Source organism: Trichoderma atroviride, chromosome 1 (assembly GCF_020647795.1).
Source record: "Trichoderma atroviride chromosome 1, complete sequence".
Classification (NCBI taxonomy): Eukaryota; Fungi; Ascomycota; class Sordariomycetes; order Hypocreales; family Hypocreaceae; genus Trichoderma; species Trichoderma atroviride.
This window is the reverse complement of record NC_089400.1, coordinates 1,141,259-1,158,053: the sequence shown is the minus strand read 5'-3', so window position 1 is coordinate 1,158,053 and position 16,795 is coordinate 1,141,259. Positions and strand designations below refer to the sequence as shown.

At 52.1% G+C, this 16,795-nt stretch overlaps 5 protein-coding genes across 5 annotated transcripts; 3 read left to right on the top strand and 2 right to left on the bottom strand.

Moving 5' to 3' along the window:
* The first annotated feature begins 163 nt into the window (after positions 1-163).
* Positions 164-3,501, top strand: TrAtP1_000461 (uncharacterized protein). The gene is made up of 5 exons (XM_014091652.2): positions 164-596; positions 691-1,468; positions 1,545-1,702; positions 1,759-2,295; positions 2,377-3,501. Exons 1-5 carry the CDS (start codon positions 514-516, stop codon positions 3,065-3,067), a joined length of 2,247 nt encoding a protein of 748 aa, XP_013947127.2. The 5' UTR covers positions 164-513; the 3' UTR covers positions 3,068-3,501.
* On the top strand, positions 3,478-6,873 carry TrAtP1_000460 (uncharacterized protein). The gene is made up of 6 exons (XM_014091654.2): positions 3,478-4,667; positions 4,888-5,076; positions 5,163-5,210; positions 5,277-5,562; positions 5,636-6,417; positions 6,477-6,873. Exons 1-6 carry the CDS (start codon positions 4,563-4,565, stop codon positions 6,582-6,584), a joined length of 1,518 nt encoding a protein of 505 aa, XP_013947129.2. The 5' UTR covers positions 3,478-4,562; the 3' UTR covers positions 6,585-6,873.
* Positions 6,874-6,898: 25 nt separating this feature from the next.
* On the top strand, positions 6,899-8,100 carry TrAtP1_000459 (uncharacterized protein; the record flags this gene model as incomplete). Its single annotated transcript, XM_066110587.1, has 2 exons — positions 6,899-6,904; positions 7,198-8,100. The coding sequence occupies 2 exons, from the start codon at positions 6,899-6,901 to the stop codon at positions 8,098-8,100; spliced, it is 909 nt and encodes a 302-aa protein (XP_065966659.1).
* A 350-nt stretch (positions 8,101-8,450) lies between these two features.
* TrAtP1_000458 (uncharacterized protein) lies at positions 8,451-13,464 on the bottom strand. The gene is made up of 2 exons (XM_066110586.1): positions 12,655-13,464; positions 8,451-12,576 (listed from the first exon to the last, which is right to left on the bottom strand). Exons 1-2 carry the CDS (start codon positions 13,063-13,065, stop codon positions 8,935-8,937), a joined length of 4,053 nt encoding a protein of 1,350 aa, XP_065966658.1. The 5' UTR covers positions 13,066-13,464; the 3' UTR covers positions 8,451-8,934.
* Positions 13,465-13,866: 402 nt separating this feature from the next.
* TrAtP1_000457 (uncharacterized protein) lies at positions 13,867-15,018 on the bottom strand (the record flags this gene model as incomplete). The annotated part of the gene is made up of 2 exons (XM_014091557.2): positions 13,867-14,789; positions 14,946-15,018. The coding sequence occupies 2 exons, from the start codon at positions 15,016-15,018 to the stop codon at positions 13,867-13,869; spliced, it is 996 nt and encodes a 331-aa protein (XP_013947032.2).
* Positions 15,019-16,795: the final 1,777 nt, after the last annotated feature.

The following is a 16,795-nucleotide window of genomic DNA, read 5'->3' as shown; positions in this document are numbered from 1 at the left end:
ATAATGGGCTGCTACTTGCCAGAGTGTCCAAAAATGGACGTCCCATGTCTTGCATGACCTATTTACTTATTGATTACAAGGTGTAGTCGATGACGCCTACTAAGTAATAGAGCAATAGGTAAAGTGATAGAGATGTCTAATAAGTCATATATACATATGACGTCGTTCCATCAACTTGCATCAACTTGCATCGCCGAAAACCAGCCTTGGTGTTTTCGGGATGCACGAGCCGTCACGCCGGACTTAACGCGGAGTCTAGCACGGCCGTCCCAATGATTCTCCGTACTATCTGCCGCGGGCCCCGCCGCTTGCCTGCATACTAAATCTCCATCTCTCTGCGACAGCTTTTTTGAATTTGAAATCTTACGCAATCGCGATCCTGTCCGATTTTTCTCGCTCCTCTGAGCCTTCGTCGCGGTTGCGCCCCTTGGACCGCCCCCATCCAGATCGACCGAGCGCCAAGACACGAAGAGAAACCACAGAAAGCAATGGCAGACATTGAGGTCGCAGTCGATGGCCGGGACGAGCGGGGCCCGACTAAGAAGCGGAGACGAATTGTCATTTCATGTACCGAATGTCATCGAAGGAAGCAAAAGGTTGGGAATCTGGACAAGGCTGAGCCGAGCTGAGCTGGACCGATGCGGTATTGAGTAACATTGGGCAAATGCTGACCATGTGTGTTGGTTGCAGTGCGATCGGGAGCTGCCGTGCGGCAACTGCAGGTCGAGGAACAAGGAAACAAGCTGTTTCTACGAGGCCGGCGCGCCCACCGCCCGCGAACACGAGGCGCACGCCGGACTATATTCCTCCGAGCAGAACGACGACGATGAGACAAAACAAAAGTCTGAGCCGCTGTCTTCCGTGGCCTCGTCCTGGGGCTATGCGCAATCAGGGGGGGTCATCCACGCTCTGCTTCCTCCAGAAGATTGAGAGGGCCAGCACGGCGGATGGGGAGGATGCGCTGTCCAATGCCTCGGCGCCGGGGCAAGCATCGCATCAGGATACGTTTGCCGTCAGGGAAAAATACAAGGGGCTTATCCGACTGCTCCCCGCGAGGATGTACATTGACCAGCTGACGGAAATCTTCTTCGCCGACCTCAACTGGCAGTACTTTCTGGTCGAGCCTCAGAACTTTAACGAGCTCCTGGAACAATGGTCCAATATACCCTTCAGGCTGCTTTCTTCGCGCGGCCCAGAAGCTTTGGCTCCGGACTTGAAGGTGTTTCCGGCGCTCTTGTTCCAGATCATTGCGACGGCGCTGCTTGTTCTTCCCAAGTCTCTCCATGAGTCGTTTGAGTCGCTCAAGTACGCTGCCAACATGACGTTTGAGGATCTGGCAATCGACTACAGCGAGTCCAGCATGTCTATTCTCAGTCTTTTGGGCACAAAGTCCCTGTCTACGACGTCGATTCAAACTGGATTCCTTCGATCATCCTTCCTCAAGTATACGGCCAACGTTACGGAATCGGTGGGTGCATGCCTTGCCGACATGCTTGCCATTGATGTTTTATGGGACGATTTCCGCTGACATTGCGTGGATTTAGTGGCACCAAGTTGGTAAAACGATCAGAGATGCCCAAGAGCTGGGCATGCACCGAGATTCACTTGACCCAAAGCCGAAATCGAACGACGTAGAGAGTGTGTTGTTAAACCAGTGGCAAATTGAGAAAAGGAGACATTTATACATGATGCTTGGGTCATGGTAAGTGCATTATAAGCCAGCATGAGTTGATTGAGATTACTAATGATTCTTTCCAGGGATATTCACATGTGCCTCATTCTAGGCCGCCCCGGTTCTATGAATTACAGACACGGCTTCCCCACGCTGCCTATCGACGCCCGATTCACGTTGGCATCGGATCGCTCCAAAACTCCCGTCATCCCCAGAGAAGAGGGCGTTGACCCTCCAACGTCATTGACGAGAAATATACTCCTATACAAAACAATGTTGCCGCTGCGGGATGTTCTGGACCTAGAACCCGAAGGGCCATGCCCCAGGGACTGGTCAAAAGTGCTCAAGATACAACAAAGCATTATGGATATACACGATGCTACGCCGGCCGCCTTCCGGATAGAGAACCCAGACAGGCAATGGGATCACTTACCCGAACTGCACTGGCTTCATCAGGCAAGGTGTTTGTCTGAACAAATGTTCCATTTCACACTGGTTGCGCTCCATCGGCCCTACATTTTCCACCGAGAGGAGAGTCGACTTGAGGTGATTAAGGGCTCCCTCGGCATGCTAGAAATGCAGAAGCGCATGTTTGAAGGGCTGCCACCGAAATCGTGGAAGAAGTATGTTCCGTCCAGATCTTCAAAGCCATATTCAATCTTGAGAAGCGGCAGCTAACTTTTTTCACTTTCTCTTCTTTCTAGTTGGCAGTTATTCTACGGTAGCTTCGACGCAGTCACGTTGATTGCCTCTATTTACATCTTATTTCCTTACGAAAATGCAGAGTTTCGAGAAATTGCCGTGCAGCATTGTCACTGGACGGTCGAGCGATTCGCGACCATGAAGGATATGAATCCTCTCGCCAAGTCGGCATTAGGAGTTCTTCGAGCGGTGGTGGCTAGGCTCGTCAAAGCCGTTGGAAACTGCGCGCCGTCTTCTTCTGTCAGTCCTCCCGTCGATCTCTTGCGTCATAACTCCAATACCACTACGCCTACATCGACGAGCAAGACATTTGGATCGACACCAACAAGTTCGGTCGGCATGGCATCAATAGAAGGAAGCTTCAAAGGGCATTCTGAATCTGTATCGTCAGGCGCCGCCATTCCATCAACTGCTGAGGACTCGACGGCCTCCATTCCGACAATGATGCCCAGTGGATGGGACGTGTCACAAGATGCAAATGGCTTCACCAGTATGGCGCCGTATTTCCCGATGGCAGATCTCATCTATAAAGACCTCACAGTCGATCAGATCGACAACGCGCCACCACAGACAGATTCGGACTCATTACTACTAGGCGACTCATTCATGTGGCAATTTGAAGGAGGCTTTGGGGAGGACACAGTGTGGCAGCTCTTGAATCAGCACCAGCCCAGCGGTAACGAAAGCGGTTGAGGCGGGAAGACTTGATTCGAGGAGTGGCGTGACATGCTCGTGTGATTCAGAGGAGCTGTTGGTGGTGGTGAGAGCGCGAATGCACAAGCCAAGGCGAGTTTGACGACGTGATTTGTTCATTCTGCAAATAGGCATACAGGAAAGCAGCAACCTACTGGCTTCTGAGGGATCCTGAGGGATTCTCTCGTTTGCTACGAGCTGCAGGGGGCCAATGGCTGGGGTGACAACCGCCAGAGCACAGCAAATGATTGGCACCGAGACTGGCAAACGGCCCTCACAGCCCCAAAAAGGATGTGACGCGAGCGGTAGCAGAGACGCCATAGCGCCAACAGACACTCGCTTGGCTTGCTCAAACATCATGCGTTGACCACTAAAAGTCGCAAGCGAGAAGAGGCAGTGTACTGTATTGTGTACTGTATTGTGTACTGTATTGTATGCCGTACCAACAAAAGCAACAAGTGCTAGCAGCGGTCCAGATACGAGAACGAGCACATGAGACTGGATTCAGCCGCTCAAGATGGAAGCGAAGCACCGCCAGGGCAGTTGACGATGAAAATCGCCATCTCTCGATGCTGTGGGGTCTGCTTTGGCGCTCGCGCTAATCCGCTCCGGGGGCATCCTTTTGTGCTGCGAACCCTGTCGCGGGTCACTTTTAGCGGCTGCGAGCCTATCCGTATTTTGAGCAGCGGACGCATTAGACGCCGTTTCAAAACGATTCAATTTTAATTTTAATATAAAGTGCTGTTGGTTGGCGACGGTGTTAATATTAAACCTCACGGCCGCTCTGTCGACAAGAGGGCTGCGCTGCCTAAATCCAGTGACACTTGGATGGGTATAAATGGCGGCCCCCCTTTTTTCCGTTAGTTTAGCAGAATTAGAAAAAAAATCCCAGCGGATGCTAGTAATGATCGCTACTAAGCACATCAGGCAAAAAAAATCTGGCAACCCAAAATCTTGAGCAATCCTGCTTCACTACTATTCATTATTTTTTTTCTACATCTTTCTTCTGAAAGTGAGGGCATTTTTTTTGGCTCGGCTGCCGGCGCAAACCACGTGCGGTGATAATACTTGAATAATAAGAGCAATCAAACGGGTAGTCGCAGTGACGTGAAACACAATACAGAAGCTCAGCGGCATCACAAAAAAAAAATTCTTGGACTCGCCACCATTTTCTTTTTTTACACCTCTACAATAAACAACTACTCACACATCATAAACCCCATCTTTTTTTTTCCCCTATTATCACCATTTTAACAATAAAAAGACCAGATTCAAGTCAAAGACTTAGCGTGATAGTATTATTTCTCTAATTTCCACCTTCCTTCAACTTATTCTTCATATTTTTTTCGATTTCCTCTCTTTTTGCTTAAGGGACGTGCAGCGGCACCCCTAAAAAAAACCAGACTATTTTCACAGCCTCAAATACGGCTGCCCAAGAAGAAAAGAAACAAGAAAGAAACCTCGATCAAACGGAGCAGTTAACAAAAAAAAAAAAATGTCTCATAAGATGAATCCGGCCGTCGGTGCTGATATAAGGGATTTCGTTCAGCGATTTCACGAGCTGACAGTGCAAAGAGATTCGATGGATAATCTTTTCAAGGTACGGCGTTGTCCTTGATTTTAATTCCATCTCCCATTTTTTTCCCCCTAGGCTGTGCCTGTCGTCACCATGGTCGCTGTTGAATCGGCTCCGGAGCATGAGCAGAAACCGAGAAATCTGTCTTTTTTTCTCGCATTTTGCTCACTTCCTTGACCTACTTTTTCACTCTCTCCCTGCATATACCCAATTTCACTTGTACTTATTCCCATGTACCTTTTAGGACCTCGTGATATATTGCAATCAAGTCGAGAATGAACTTCGGCATGAAAGTCAGAGACTGCTCAACGCACAGATTGAACTTCAAAATGCGGCAGCTCAGAGGTCAGATCTGGAGCATCGCCTTCGCCTTTATGAAGCCGAGGAGCAGGATGCAAAAGTCAAAGTGAATAAAGAAATGGACAAGATAAAGGTATACATATCCTCGAGCACCCGCCTTCTTAATCCATAGGTTGAATATCCATTATGGAACGCAAATGCTGACGGTCGTTATGATAGAACCACAATCCTTATGTCATGGTGTTGATAGATGGCGATGGTCTTATGGTACGACTTAGTTAATCCTCCTCTTATGCAACAAATCACAGCCACTGACCTTGCGTCTTCTTATAGTTTAGAGATACATGGATCAAACAAGGTCTTGAAGGTGGTAAAAAAGTCGCCTATGCCTTACGCGCTGCCGTGGCGGAAAGATTTGGCGAAGAGGTTGAGGACTTGGAGATTGTGGCCAAAGTGGTGGCGAATCTTTCTGGCTTGGGCAAAGCCATGCAACGAGATGGCTGCGTGGATAGCCCGAGCACCCTGAAAGATTTTACACTTGGCTTCACACAAGCCAAAGCTACATTCGACTATATTGATGTTGGCTACGGCAAAGAAAGGGCTGATTCCAAAATTAAAGGTACTGTGAAATCACTGGCTGTCCCAAACGACTGTTAAAGTTGGCTGAGCTGACCCCGTTTGCTATTTTACAGAAACAACTAGATGGCATCTACGAAATCACAACTGCAAGCACATTATGCTCGGCATTTCGCATGACGCCGGCTATGCCCCCTTTTTGGACGAAACTCTTCAAAATGAGGCTACCCGACAGAGGATCAGCATCATCGAGGGCGTCACTACCGTGCCTGATCTTGTCGCGACCAACATCAAGATAGAAAAGCTCGGGGACGGCCTCTTCCGCGACGATAAGCTTTCTGGGAAATTCCCTACGTTGGCTCAGATGGCATCTAGCCAATCACCCCCGGCTCAGCTGATTGCATCTCGAACAGCCAGCCCAGCTGTTAGCGCCGGCTCCAGCCAAGTTCGCACCCCGAACGTGTCCTATGCCGGGATCGCGAGTGCCAGTCCACCGCCACAGATTACACTTCCCTTTACGCTTCCACCGAAAAAGCAGACGCAGTCGGGAACGGCATCCTGGCGAGAGAGGGCCCAGGGCCGTGCCCAGTCCGAGTCACAGTACCAATTAATCCCGTCTAGCATACCGGATAATTGGAATCCTGGTCGTCGCGGCTTTGACGAGCCCATCAGGGTGAATGTGCAAGTGATGGAAACGATCAAGAGGCGAAAAGACAACGACAAACTATGCAACAACCATTACCTCCGTGGGCCATGCGCGAAGAAGGACATTTGCCCGTTTGCTCACGACTATAAGATTAACGAGGACGAGATCAAGGCGGTTGCTGTGCTAGCTCGCCAAAACCCGTGCTCGTCCGGCCAGTATTGCGAGGCAGAAGACTGCATATATGGCCACCATGTAAGTTTTACCTCGTCTCGCTCCCTCAGACAACGTTGCTAACGTCTTCATCTTTCCAGTGTCCTAGCATCCGGGACGGCACCTGCGTCCATCCTTATTGCAAATTCTCGGAAGAGGCCCATCCTCCCGGAACAAAATACAAGAGTGCTTACGTCCACGCCAACTAAAAAGTGTGGAGCTTGCGAGCCGGATACTACCATGCCGTCCGAAATCTCGTCATATCAAACTAATGAAGGAGTTGAAGTAGCTTTGCTTTTAAAGAAATGACTGCGCTCTTATTTATACAGGTAGAGAGAATTCGGGAGTACAAACGGGTGTTTTTTATCTTTATTTTTTTGGGTGCACTCGCGCCATGGGAATATTGGTTCAGCGCCCAACGTGGAAATTAGCTATTGCATGTAGCGGTAATTTGCAGATACGACAATTGCTCAATGAATGCTTATCCAAGGACATTTATTTCTTTCTTTTCATTTGCATAGACATGAATGTAACCACTTTAGCTGTCGTTAAGGCATCTAAGCACATGGCGATTTATAGCCAAAAGAGGGCGATGTCCAACCCCCCACCACACACTAAAGCGCGGTTGACCCCACCATGGAACTGGCTTTATTCTGCTTGCTTCAACCTCTCTCCATCTCTCAGCCTCGCCAACCCTCCACCTCTTTCCCTCCTCCATCCCCGTCCCTTGCCTCGCCTTTTCTTCTTCTCTCTCTCATACATCTCTTTTTGATTCTCCTTCTGTCTCTTCTCTTCTCATCCCCTCCATTGCCTCCAATTCAGCCCAACATGTCTCACCCGCGGGTAGAAGAAGTCTCCGACAGCGACCCGGACATCGTCTCGGACCCCGACGAGGTCGACCTCGACGACTTTGCCGAAACAGACATCATCCGCGCGCGCGGCCCCAGCACCCAGAAGCAGCGCATCGTCGACTCCTCAGACGACGACGACGAGGCCAACGACCTCCACGCCGCCGCCGCCCGCGCCCAGCAGTTCCTGAACCCCATGTCGGGCCCGGGCATCTCGACGCTGCCCGCCACCTCGGACCGCTCCGCCTTCAACAACCACCAGTGCCTGTACCCGGTCTACTTCGACGCCTCGCGCACCCGCGCCGAGGGCCGCCGCGTCAGCGCCGCCCTGGCCGTCAAGAACCCGCTGGCGCGCGAAATCGCAAACGCCTGCTCGCGCCTGCGCCTGCAGACGCTGCTCGAGCCCGAGAAGATCCACCCCAAGGACTGGTCCAACCCGGGCCGCGTCAAGGTCGCCCTCAAGAAGGAAAAGGCCGCCGGCTCGCCAGCGTCAGCCGCCATTGCCAACAAGCACCACCTGTACGTCCTCGTGGCCAAGCACCTGCGCGAGAACCCGACGACGGAGAACTCGCCCGGCCTGCGGCTGCGCTTCGGCAACCAGATGCAGCCGCCCGAAGACAAGCCCTACCCGAAGCCCGCCGTGCCGCGGGGCTGGAAGATGAACGAGTACCTGCCGTACCTGAGCGCTGCCATGACGGGCGGCGGCGTCTCGGAGAATCTGTTCAAGGACATGATGAAGGAGATGCAGGGCGGCGCCGATCCCATGGCTGCGCTGCTTGCGAGCCAGGCTGGTGGCGGCGGCGGCAGTGGTGGCGCGAGCGGCGCGGAGGAGGGCAAGAAGAAGAAGAAGGACAAAAAGGGCAAAGGGAAAGCTTAAAGCTGGTTGAGTCTATGAAGGAGAGAATGAGATGGATGGCGGGCAATTAATATCCTTGTATGTGAATGGGGGGGCGTTGTAACAAAAAGAGAGAGAGAGAGAGAGAGAAAATACCTTTTTTTCCCAGGGGAGGGGGTGATTCAAGAGTCTATAGACTTGCTATGATGATGGCGATTATACGACCTTTCAATAATGACAAACTCGCAACGATTCAAGCTGAAAGAAAGAGACAAAAGACTGATTGTGTATATAATGCAAAGAGGCTACCTTGGAAAAAGCAAACTGTCTGGGTATTACGCAGGAACAGAATAAATTCGGCTTCACGAACGCTACATGACATGAACGCATTCCCCTATTTACACATATACCTTTTTTTCAAACCACGTACACCAAGGAACATGAAAACAAGGGTATCGAGATGCGCAGCAAAATCTTTATCCTCCAACAGCTTTATAACATCTCGCCACATGACTTGCTTTTAAAACTAAAAGACAAACAACAAAAACCGAAAGGCTTTTTTTCTCCTTCCATCCTTCGCCGCTCTTGCTTGCTTGCTTGTAGGGCATCAAATCTTAATAGTCTTGACACATACACAAAATCATCGTTGTGGTACACATGAGCAAAAAAAAGGGGGGGGGTATGCAAAAGACGTCCATCTCCCTCTATCTACAACCTCTCATACCTAAAAGACGAAGAAAAAAAAAGGGAACAGAGGAGGGAAAGGGCTCAGTAAATAAAAAGATCAAGTCATTTCCTTGCTTTCATTCATATACACGTGCTTTTTTTCTTCTTTGTAAAAAAAAAGGGGGGGGGGGAGGGTGGCTTCAAAAATCATTATACAGCGGCAAACTTCCTCGTAGCCGCCTGCAGAGCATCCCACTCTTGCGATCCCACAATCCGCACATTGTCTCCCGCCGTCAATTTGCCTTGCAACGCAGGGTCGCGAGGTAGCCGGATCCTCAGCCGCGCTACAGCGTCCCCCTTCGCGCCAGCAGCCGCTTGTTGTAGTTTCTCTCTTCCGAGGCGGAGGCTGCGGTCTTGGGCGAACAGCATGTCCGTCTTTTTGAGCACCGACTCCTGCCAAGCCCTCCAGGCCTCGAGATCTTCCATCTGCTTCGCCACGTGATACTGTGGTGTTGATCTGGCCGGGCGCCAAGCTAGCTTCTCCTTTGGTGCGGTGCTGAGGTCGAAAACGGTCGTCGACGTCGCCATTTTAAGGAGCTCTCCAAGCACATCTTTGCCCTCGGCGGCCACCAATGCCTTGCGCTGCTGCTCTGGGCTGGCCTCCTTCTTCAAAGGCTCTGCGAGCCATTCGTAGCTTTGCTGCTCCTTCATGCGCGCACGACGGTTGTCATCGCGCAGATAACGGACGGCGCCTTGTAGGCCTTCGATTTCCTTCTTCAGCGTGTCCATTTCCCGTGCTGTAGCGACGGCCCGCTCTTGACCGGCCTTCATATCCGCAGCATCAGCGCCGTCCGCATATGCTCTGCTGTCACTCGCAATCTTCTTCCACTTGTCTCGCTCCGACTCCAGGTTTTTGAGTTCTCGGTCTTGCTTCTCAATGTCCTCCTTGAGGCTAGTGACATGGCCATTCACATCCTCGAGCTCGGACTGCAAGGTGCCAATGCGTTCAACGTTTGCCTGAGCATCTCGCATACGGGACTCGAGCGTCTCAATCTTGAGGACAGCTGTGCTAAGATGCTCATCTCTTTGTGCAATCGTCCGACGAACCTCGTTATGCTCTGCCTTGAGCCTTCTGAGCTCCTCTTCGGTATCCACCGGGACTGTTTTGAGTATCCTGAGCTCTTGGGCACGAAGACGCCAGGGAGTGGGGCTGACATCAAAGTCATGAGTCTGATCCAAGTCTGAAGCGAGTGTCGCCAAATCAGAAATCTGTCCACTGGCAGTCTTGAGCATGCCGAGATAGTTGGAAAAGAGATCCGACTCGTTGGCCTGGGTAGATTCGAGAACAGCTTGGTGGATGACTTCGTTAATCTCTCCATAAGTAAAGGGCTCGTTGCGGCCCTCATCATGTGTGAGTAGCTTATGGATGCCCAAGCCCATCTGGCGAGTCAGTCGTGCAAGGTCTTGAGCCAGAGTCTCGCATTGTTCGAATGCGCCCTTTGAATCTTCGCCTAGCGAGAGGGATCGCGCCTTTAGGTCTTCCAGGGCATGAACCGCCTTTCCAGCAAAGACCTTTGTGCTTCGTGTTTGCGTAATGGCGAGATCAATCCTCTTAGCGAAATGCTGTGCCAGCTCTTCCTCTTCGCCTGCTGCAGGGATGGCCCGCTGTACCATGCTTCGGATCACGTTAAAGGCGACAGTTGCTGAATCGAGGTGGCTTTGAACAACCAGAGCCCTCATGTGGATGTCGTCGGCAAAGGCAGCGATGCCGCTTGAAATGTGTACCTCTCCAAGATGCGACATGAGCGAAATGGTTCGTTGAAGCTCATCGGCGCACTTCTGTTCCTTCAGCTCATCTCGCCGCAGGCCATCAATCCAGGTGTTCAGCGCCCGCTCGACAGGTTCAAGCTCCAGCAGAGAGTTCTGGTACTTGTTAAACTGTTCAATAGAGCAGTGGCTGATATCGTTGACAAAGCGATCACACATTGCGGCAACCCAAACAAGCTTGTCAATAGCGTCACAGCCAGCGAGGATGTCGTCCTCGTGGCCTGGCTCGAGCTGTCCGTTGGCTCGCTCCCTGATGAATCCGTTGAGGAGATTTGCCTTGAATGCAAGTCGGCGGAATCGCAAGAGAGCAAGAACAGAGTCCTGGTCGTCTCGGTAGCTGTCGGGAAGGAATAGCTTGACAATCTCCAGGTGCTGTTCTGCCTCTTGAGCTTCGAGTCGTCGCAGTTCAAGATCAATCGTTTTGACTTGAGCCTTGGAAGCTGAAATCTGTAGCTTCATATTCAGATCCATCATGGCTCTCGATCGGTCATTGAGCTTCTCGGACTCGCCCTCAGTGACGGCCTGGGATGCCCTCATGTCATCCAGATCGCTCTGCAGATTCGTAACGAGCTCCCGGAATCGCGAGAGGGTGTACTCCATGTCACCCAACGCGGCATCTTGTTGCTGGGCTCGTCTGGCCTGCTCGGCAATAATGCTGTCTCTGAAATCAAGCTCTTCTTGCATCTCCCTTTCATTTTGGACATGGTTAATCTCGAGCTCGTCGTTGATCTCCTTGAGATTTTCCAGATCTTCAACGACCGCTTTGAGCTCTTCTATTTGCTCAGACATGCTCATGTTTCGTTCCGTCAAATCTTCAATCATGTCCTCTGCGCCCAGTGCAGTATCCAACTGTTGGCGCAAATCTTCTACAGCAGACTCTGACTGAGCCAGTTTCTCCTTTGCTGTAGTGTGATCTTCTTTGAGGGCGTTGAATTCCTTGAGCTCCTCCTCCATGCTCGCAATCTGATCACGAAGCTCCTGCTCTTGCTCTTGCGTGAGATCTCGTAGCCGTAAAAGGGCTTCTCGCAGTCGCTCGTTTGTGCGCTCCATCTGTAGCCAACCTGTGCTGGCACGCTCTTCGGGAGTCATGCCCTTGCTATACTCGGCATTTTCTTCCTTTAGAATCTCAAGCTCCAGTTGTAGCTCTTCCGCCTTCTCTTTCAAAGCATCCAGCTCGATTTTCAAAACTTCAGAAGTCTCCTCGGCCATTTCTCGATCCAGGGTGGCCAATTCCAGAGCAGAATCGTGCTCCGCTTGAAGGGCCTCGATCGATTCAAACCTTGTTTCGGCTTCCTTCACTGCCTTTCTCAAGTCCGTGTTCTCTTGCTGCATTGGTTGGTATTTCTGCTGTAACTTTTGAATGATGCCTTCGAATTTGTCCCTTTCTCCTTGAATCGTATCCAGTTGCTTGAGTTTGTCTCGGTCTTCGATTCGCTTTCGCTCCAAAACTTTCAGCTTTGCTTTCAGGTCTTCAATCTCTCTACTTGCAGCGGTACTACCAATGGAAGATCTTGAAGACCCGGCCGCTGGAGGTTTTTTCAATGGAGGCGCCATAGAAGGTGCGGTTAACGATTCGGCCGCAATTCTCTCCAGGGCATTTGTTCTCCCAACAACCGGGCTCGTTGGTTGAGGCGAGAGTATCTCGTCATCGCCTTCTTCTTCAGGATCGTCTTCAACAGGGGAGCTCAAAAACTCATCGGACCTGGTGGCTGAACTTGATTCTCGACCGCCTTGAGAGCTAGCAGAAGCACGGCGACCCGATTCAGCAGGCCGTGATACAGCTTTAGGGGCCGCAATGCCACCGCGACCGCCAAGGGACCTAGTCGGAGCACTTCCAGATCGCGAAGCCACTGACGATATCGAGGCTCCTCGCATTGATCGCTGGGCAGGCTGGGCAGGCGGGGGAGGCCCCATGGAAGTCCGCGACGCCGGCAGCGACGCGCGGGCTTTGTTAGTAGCCGACGGTACTCGAACAGTTGACGGCGTCCCTGTTCGGGACGCACTGGCACTTGACGAAGCGCTGAGCTGTTTGGTAGGAGATTTAGAAGGCGACTTAGTCCTCGGTTAATACGAATATGCTAGATCCAGGGCGTGTCCACTTACCCGAAGGTTGCTCGACGATTGCGACGGCTTGTGGTGAGGAGCTGGGCTGGGACTCGGCGCGTTGGAGTTCCCCCGCCTCCTGGTGAGACTGACATCGCTCCCCGAAACCGAGGCTCTGCCAACCGTCGGATGGAGGCTCGTTGGCCTGGTGGGCTTTCGAGCTGCTGGCTTCGGCGCGGCTGCCGGTTGCGCAATGATTGTCGCCATCATGGGCTTGACGAACATGCCGTATCCCATGGGGCAGTCAAAGTACCGCTCGCCCTGGACGCTTCCATCATTCTTCCCCGTCTTCTCCTCAAGCTCGACGCCAATCCATTCGCCCACCTGGAAGTGAGTCTGGCCGGCAAACCGCACGGTGGCCTTGCGGCCATCGCTGAGCTGGACTATCTGCCCAGGCTTAAAGTCCGGCATTATGACGACGGGTCAGAGGGGGGGGGTGTTGCATCATGAGGCTCGCGGCGCTCGGGATAGGCGACTGCTGATGGGCGACTGCTGTTCGCGGTAGACGTTTGCTTCCGATCGCCTCTAAAACCGGCGGCCAATGCCAGGGAGAGGTCGCAAAGAGCTTCGGAAGCTGTAGAGACGGTGTACGAAGCTCTCTAGGGAATGAGGGCATAGAGGTGTTAAGGAATACAGGACTAGAGCAGGTTAAAGTGGAGGCAGACAGGTCGCGTTGAAATTCGGTGCGCGGGACAGGGAATCTTGATGTGAGCCAACCCTTGAAGATGCTCGTTCCTCAGGGAGCTCTGCATCCCACTAGACCGCTAGAATGCAGCGGTGCGCGCCCGCTGCCACCCGCAGTGCGCAGTGCTAACCCAGTAGCGCCTGCGAGGCTGTTCAAACGAGCACAGCTGGCACAGCTGGACAAGCTGCAAGCCTTTGAGCCTCGAAAACAAGGCAACAAAAGAAGGGCAATATGGAAGCACGAGGTTTCAAGAACAAGGCATACGATAACAATGAGGAGACCAAGCTCACCAGCTGCAATGCAGCACTTGGCATCTTTTATTTCTAAACAAAGTATACATACCAGGCGCTGTCATCGACATCCAAAATGAACTCCCATCATAACCATTGAATCTAGACGCCGATGCCAAACCCAGTTTGATACCAGCCCTTAACGCCATTTTCCGAGTCTAACACCAATGCCAGCCTTTTTATCTATTCTCATTCTTTCCGGCTTTTATCATAGTGTTCATCATCGTTGATCATTATTCATTCCCATATTCTCCTCTTCACGTGGCCCCTGTCTAGCCCTGTCTCGAACCCATCTGTCATACTTGCTCGTGAAGGAGATGGTGATATTGGTATCTGAAGAGGAGGGAGTCGCAGAGACTCGTCAAACAAAGGAATTCGTGGCGAACTATCGCCTGCTCCATTCGTCTCCCACGGTCGAGGCGGGGGCTGCGTCAGCTGCGAGGGAAAACTCTGAGACCTGGGCATAGTCGCGAGCTCAGGCAAGGTGGAAGAGGAGTATGGCCTAGCCGACCTCGCTGGTTCCTCCCCTGGCGCCAATCTTGAGAGTTCTCCAACATGCTGGCCGTAAAAGTCGGAATAGCCACTGGCCAAACGATAATCTCCCATGCTCTCTGTGCGGCGTCTCTTCACTGCGGGTGATGCTAGCTCATAGCCTTCAGGACTTCTAGTCGAAGATGCCCTGCCTTGCACGGACAGGCTATGGGGTTGATAAAGCTCGTAACTTGTCCGGCTAGGGATGCCATTGTCTAGCCTGGGGAGAGACGGCGTACACGGAGACAGCATAGGATGGGACAGCCCAGGCCGCGGCTCTGAATGGCTCAGTCCGGGCTCTAACCGAATAGACGAGCGCTTAGTCGGGGTTCGCGGAGTTGCAATAAGTCGGCCCTGGCATTTAGAGCACCGGCTTGGCTCTTCAGCACCTACTGGGGAAGGCGACTTTCCTTTCTTGCCCTTCTTACGGCGCGGCCTATACTGATAGTCTGGGTTCTGCTCGCGGTGGCGATTCTTCTCTTCTTCGGCCAATTCTTTCCAATAGCCTTTAATTTCAGCCTCTTCGTTTTTCCACTTTGCTGCGATTATCTTGGAGATTTGCGGGTTGGACAAGCGTGGATTTGCGGCTGTCACAGCGGTATGGTAACGTTGGCGATACAGAATAAAAGCTATGAGAAGAGCTCCATAGTTAGTCGATGATCCTCAGCAATTCTTCCCTCAACGATACCGCGACAAAGACAATGCCCCATACGCCCGGGACATCATCAATACAGTCTGTCTATTTTGGATTGAAATCAGCCAGAAAGATGCCAGTTACAACGTACCATTTCGCGGCCGAGGTATTTTAGTCTCTGGTGGACAGACACAAATAATATCCCGAAGACTGTCAGCTTGCATTGCGGTAGTCGAGGTACCGGCTCTTGGCTGGCTTTCCATACTGCGACTCGTCTCAGGTGTGCCAAGAGGCGCAGGTGGTGGCCTTGTGGTATACTCTCTTCTGGGGCTCAGAGGACGCAAGAGAGATGGGGCATTGGGATCATCTCTCTGAGATATCATGTCCCTGAAAGCATGGATCGGCGGCCTACTGCGCCGATGCTCTTGAGACGGCATAATATGGGCCATGCTGGAAGAAGAAGATTGGACAAAAGATATACTGGCCGCAATACTTGCAGTCGAGTGACCATTCCCCTGGCTCAGGAGCCACAGATCTCAGTTTAAGTGTGAGCTGGACTGACTGTTTTTCGACAAGAATAGAACAGCAAACAAACATGCAGGGCCGAGACCCTGAAGAGCTCTGGCAGGGAAGGAATCCCGCGAACAAAGGCGTGGATCGCACAGCGATTTCGCGTGGTTGGGGAGTTGGAAGGGATTTGAGCTTCAAAAGAAGGGAGAGAAAGGGTGATGGAAGAGAGTTGTGTAAAAAGCGGGAAGGCTGCGTATGCAAAGACATACCCATTCACTTCACAATAGCGGCTGTTCCTTCGGCCTACAACGATACTGCTTTGGGGCCCATTTGATGAGTGGACACCACCCTGCTTCCGATGTCTCAAATGTCTCAAATGTCTTGCTTGGGAGAGAGCTTGCTTGTCGCTATATACTACATGGCCATAGCATCGCAGCGAAGCCCCTGTGAGCAAGACAGTCTGAGCCCACCAAAGAAGCTCAAAGCTTCATCAAGCTAGAAGGAGAGTTGTACACTAGGAGCGGCCGATGGAGATGGGCCGTGTATAGGAGAGATACATTTGCGTGGAAAACTGGAGGCCAGTTGGGCACAGTGGCTGCGAAGAAAAAGCTTCTTTGTCTGGTCGGTCGTTTGCGGCGGGAACGCCACGAGCACCCTGCAATCTCTTCGCCATTTCATCTCTCTTGTTATTTTATTTCTATTCCTACCCGCGTTTTACTTGGGCAAACAAACAGACGTGATCCACGTTCGTCATCAGACAATGCTCGCCAGCTGTCCACCGCCCCATGCAGCAACAATAAACAACACAAGGGAGAAGCTGCCCTGCCTCAAGGGGGTAGCGGCGTGGGCGCGCACGTCCGCCATCCGCCATCCGCACACGGCGGCAGCGACGAAAACCCCCGGCCAGGCAGCTGGATATCCATCTGCGTGTGTGAGATATCGTCCTCGCCTGCCATTGGCACTTTTTCGCCTCTTTACACCTCTTCTTGGCCTGTCTCTGGCCCCCTCCCCCCTCAGCGTTTTCTCGTGCATACACCTCGTGTACTGACTCCATCAGCTCGACTCCATAACGAAAAAATAATGCGGAAGCCCGACGCCCCCCTTAAAAGCCGCTCCTACAACGCCTTCGTCTTCCTTGATTTCTAGATTTCTTCTCTTTCTAAACGCCGCCTCTCGCGCGCTCACGCCCCCCTCTGGCACGCACCCCCCCAGCCTCGACCAGAGACGGACAATGCCGCCTTTGGAATGCACGCCATCAGACCTTTGGAATGTTGGGCGATGAGACAAAGGACTGGAGGCCCATGTGCAAAAGCTCACCGAGCCTGGGGCAAAAGTCTCTTTATACGTCCACTACACGTGATCCTCTATTGTGAATTTTCGTCTACATCTTGTTTCCTCCGATCTCCGCCGCCTCTTTCCTCCGTTCGACTGTGTAAGTTGTGCACTTATAGGATGGCACTAGGCTTCATGTGGCGCCCACGCAATTTGGGA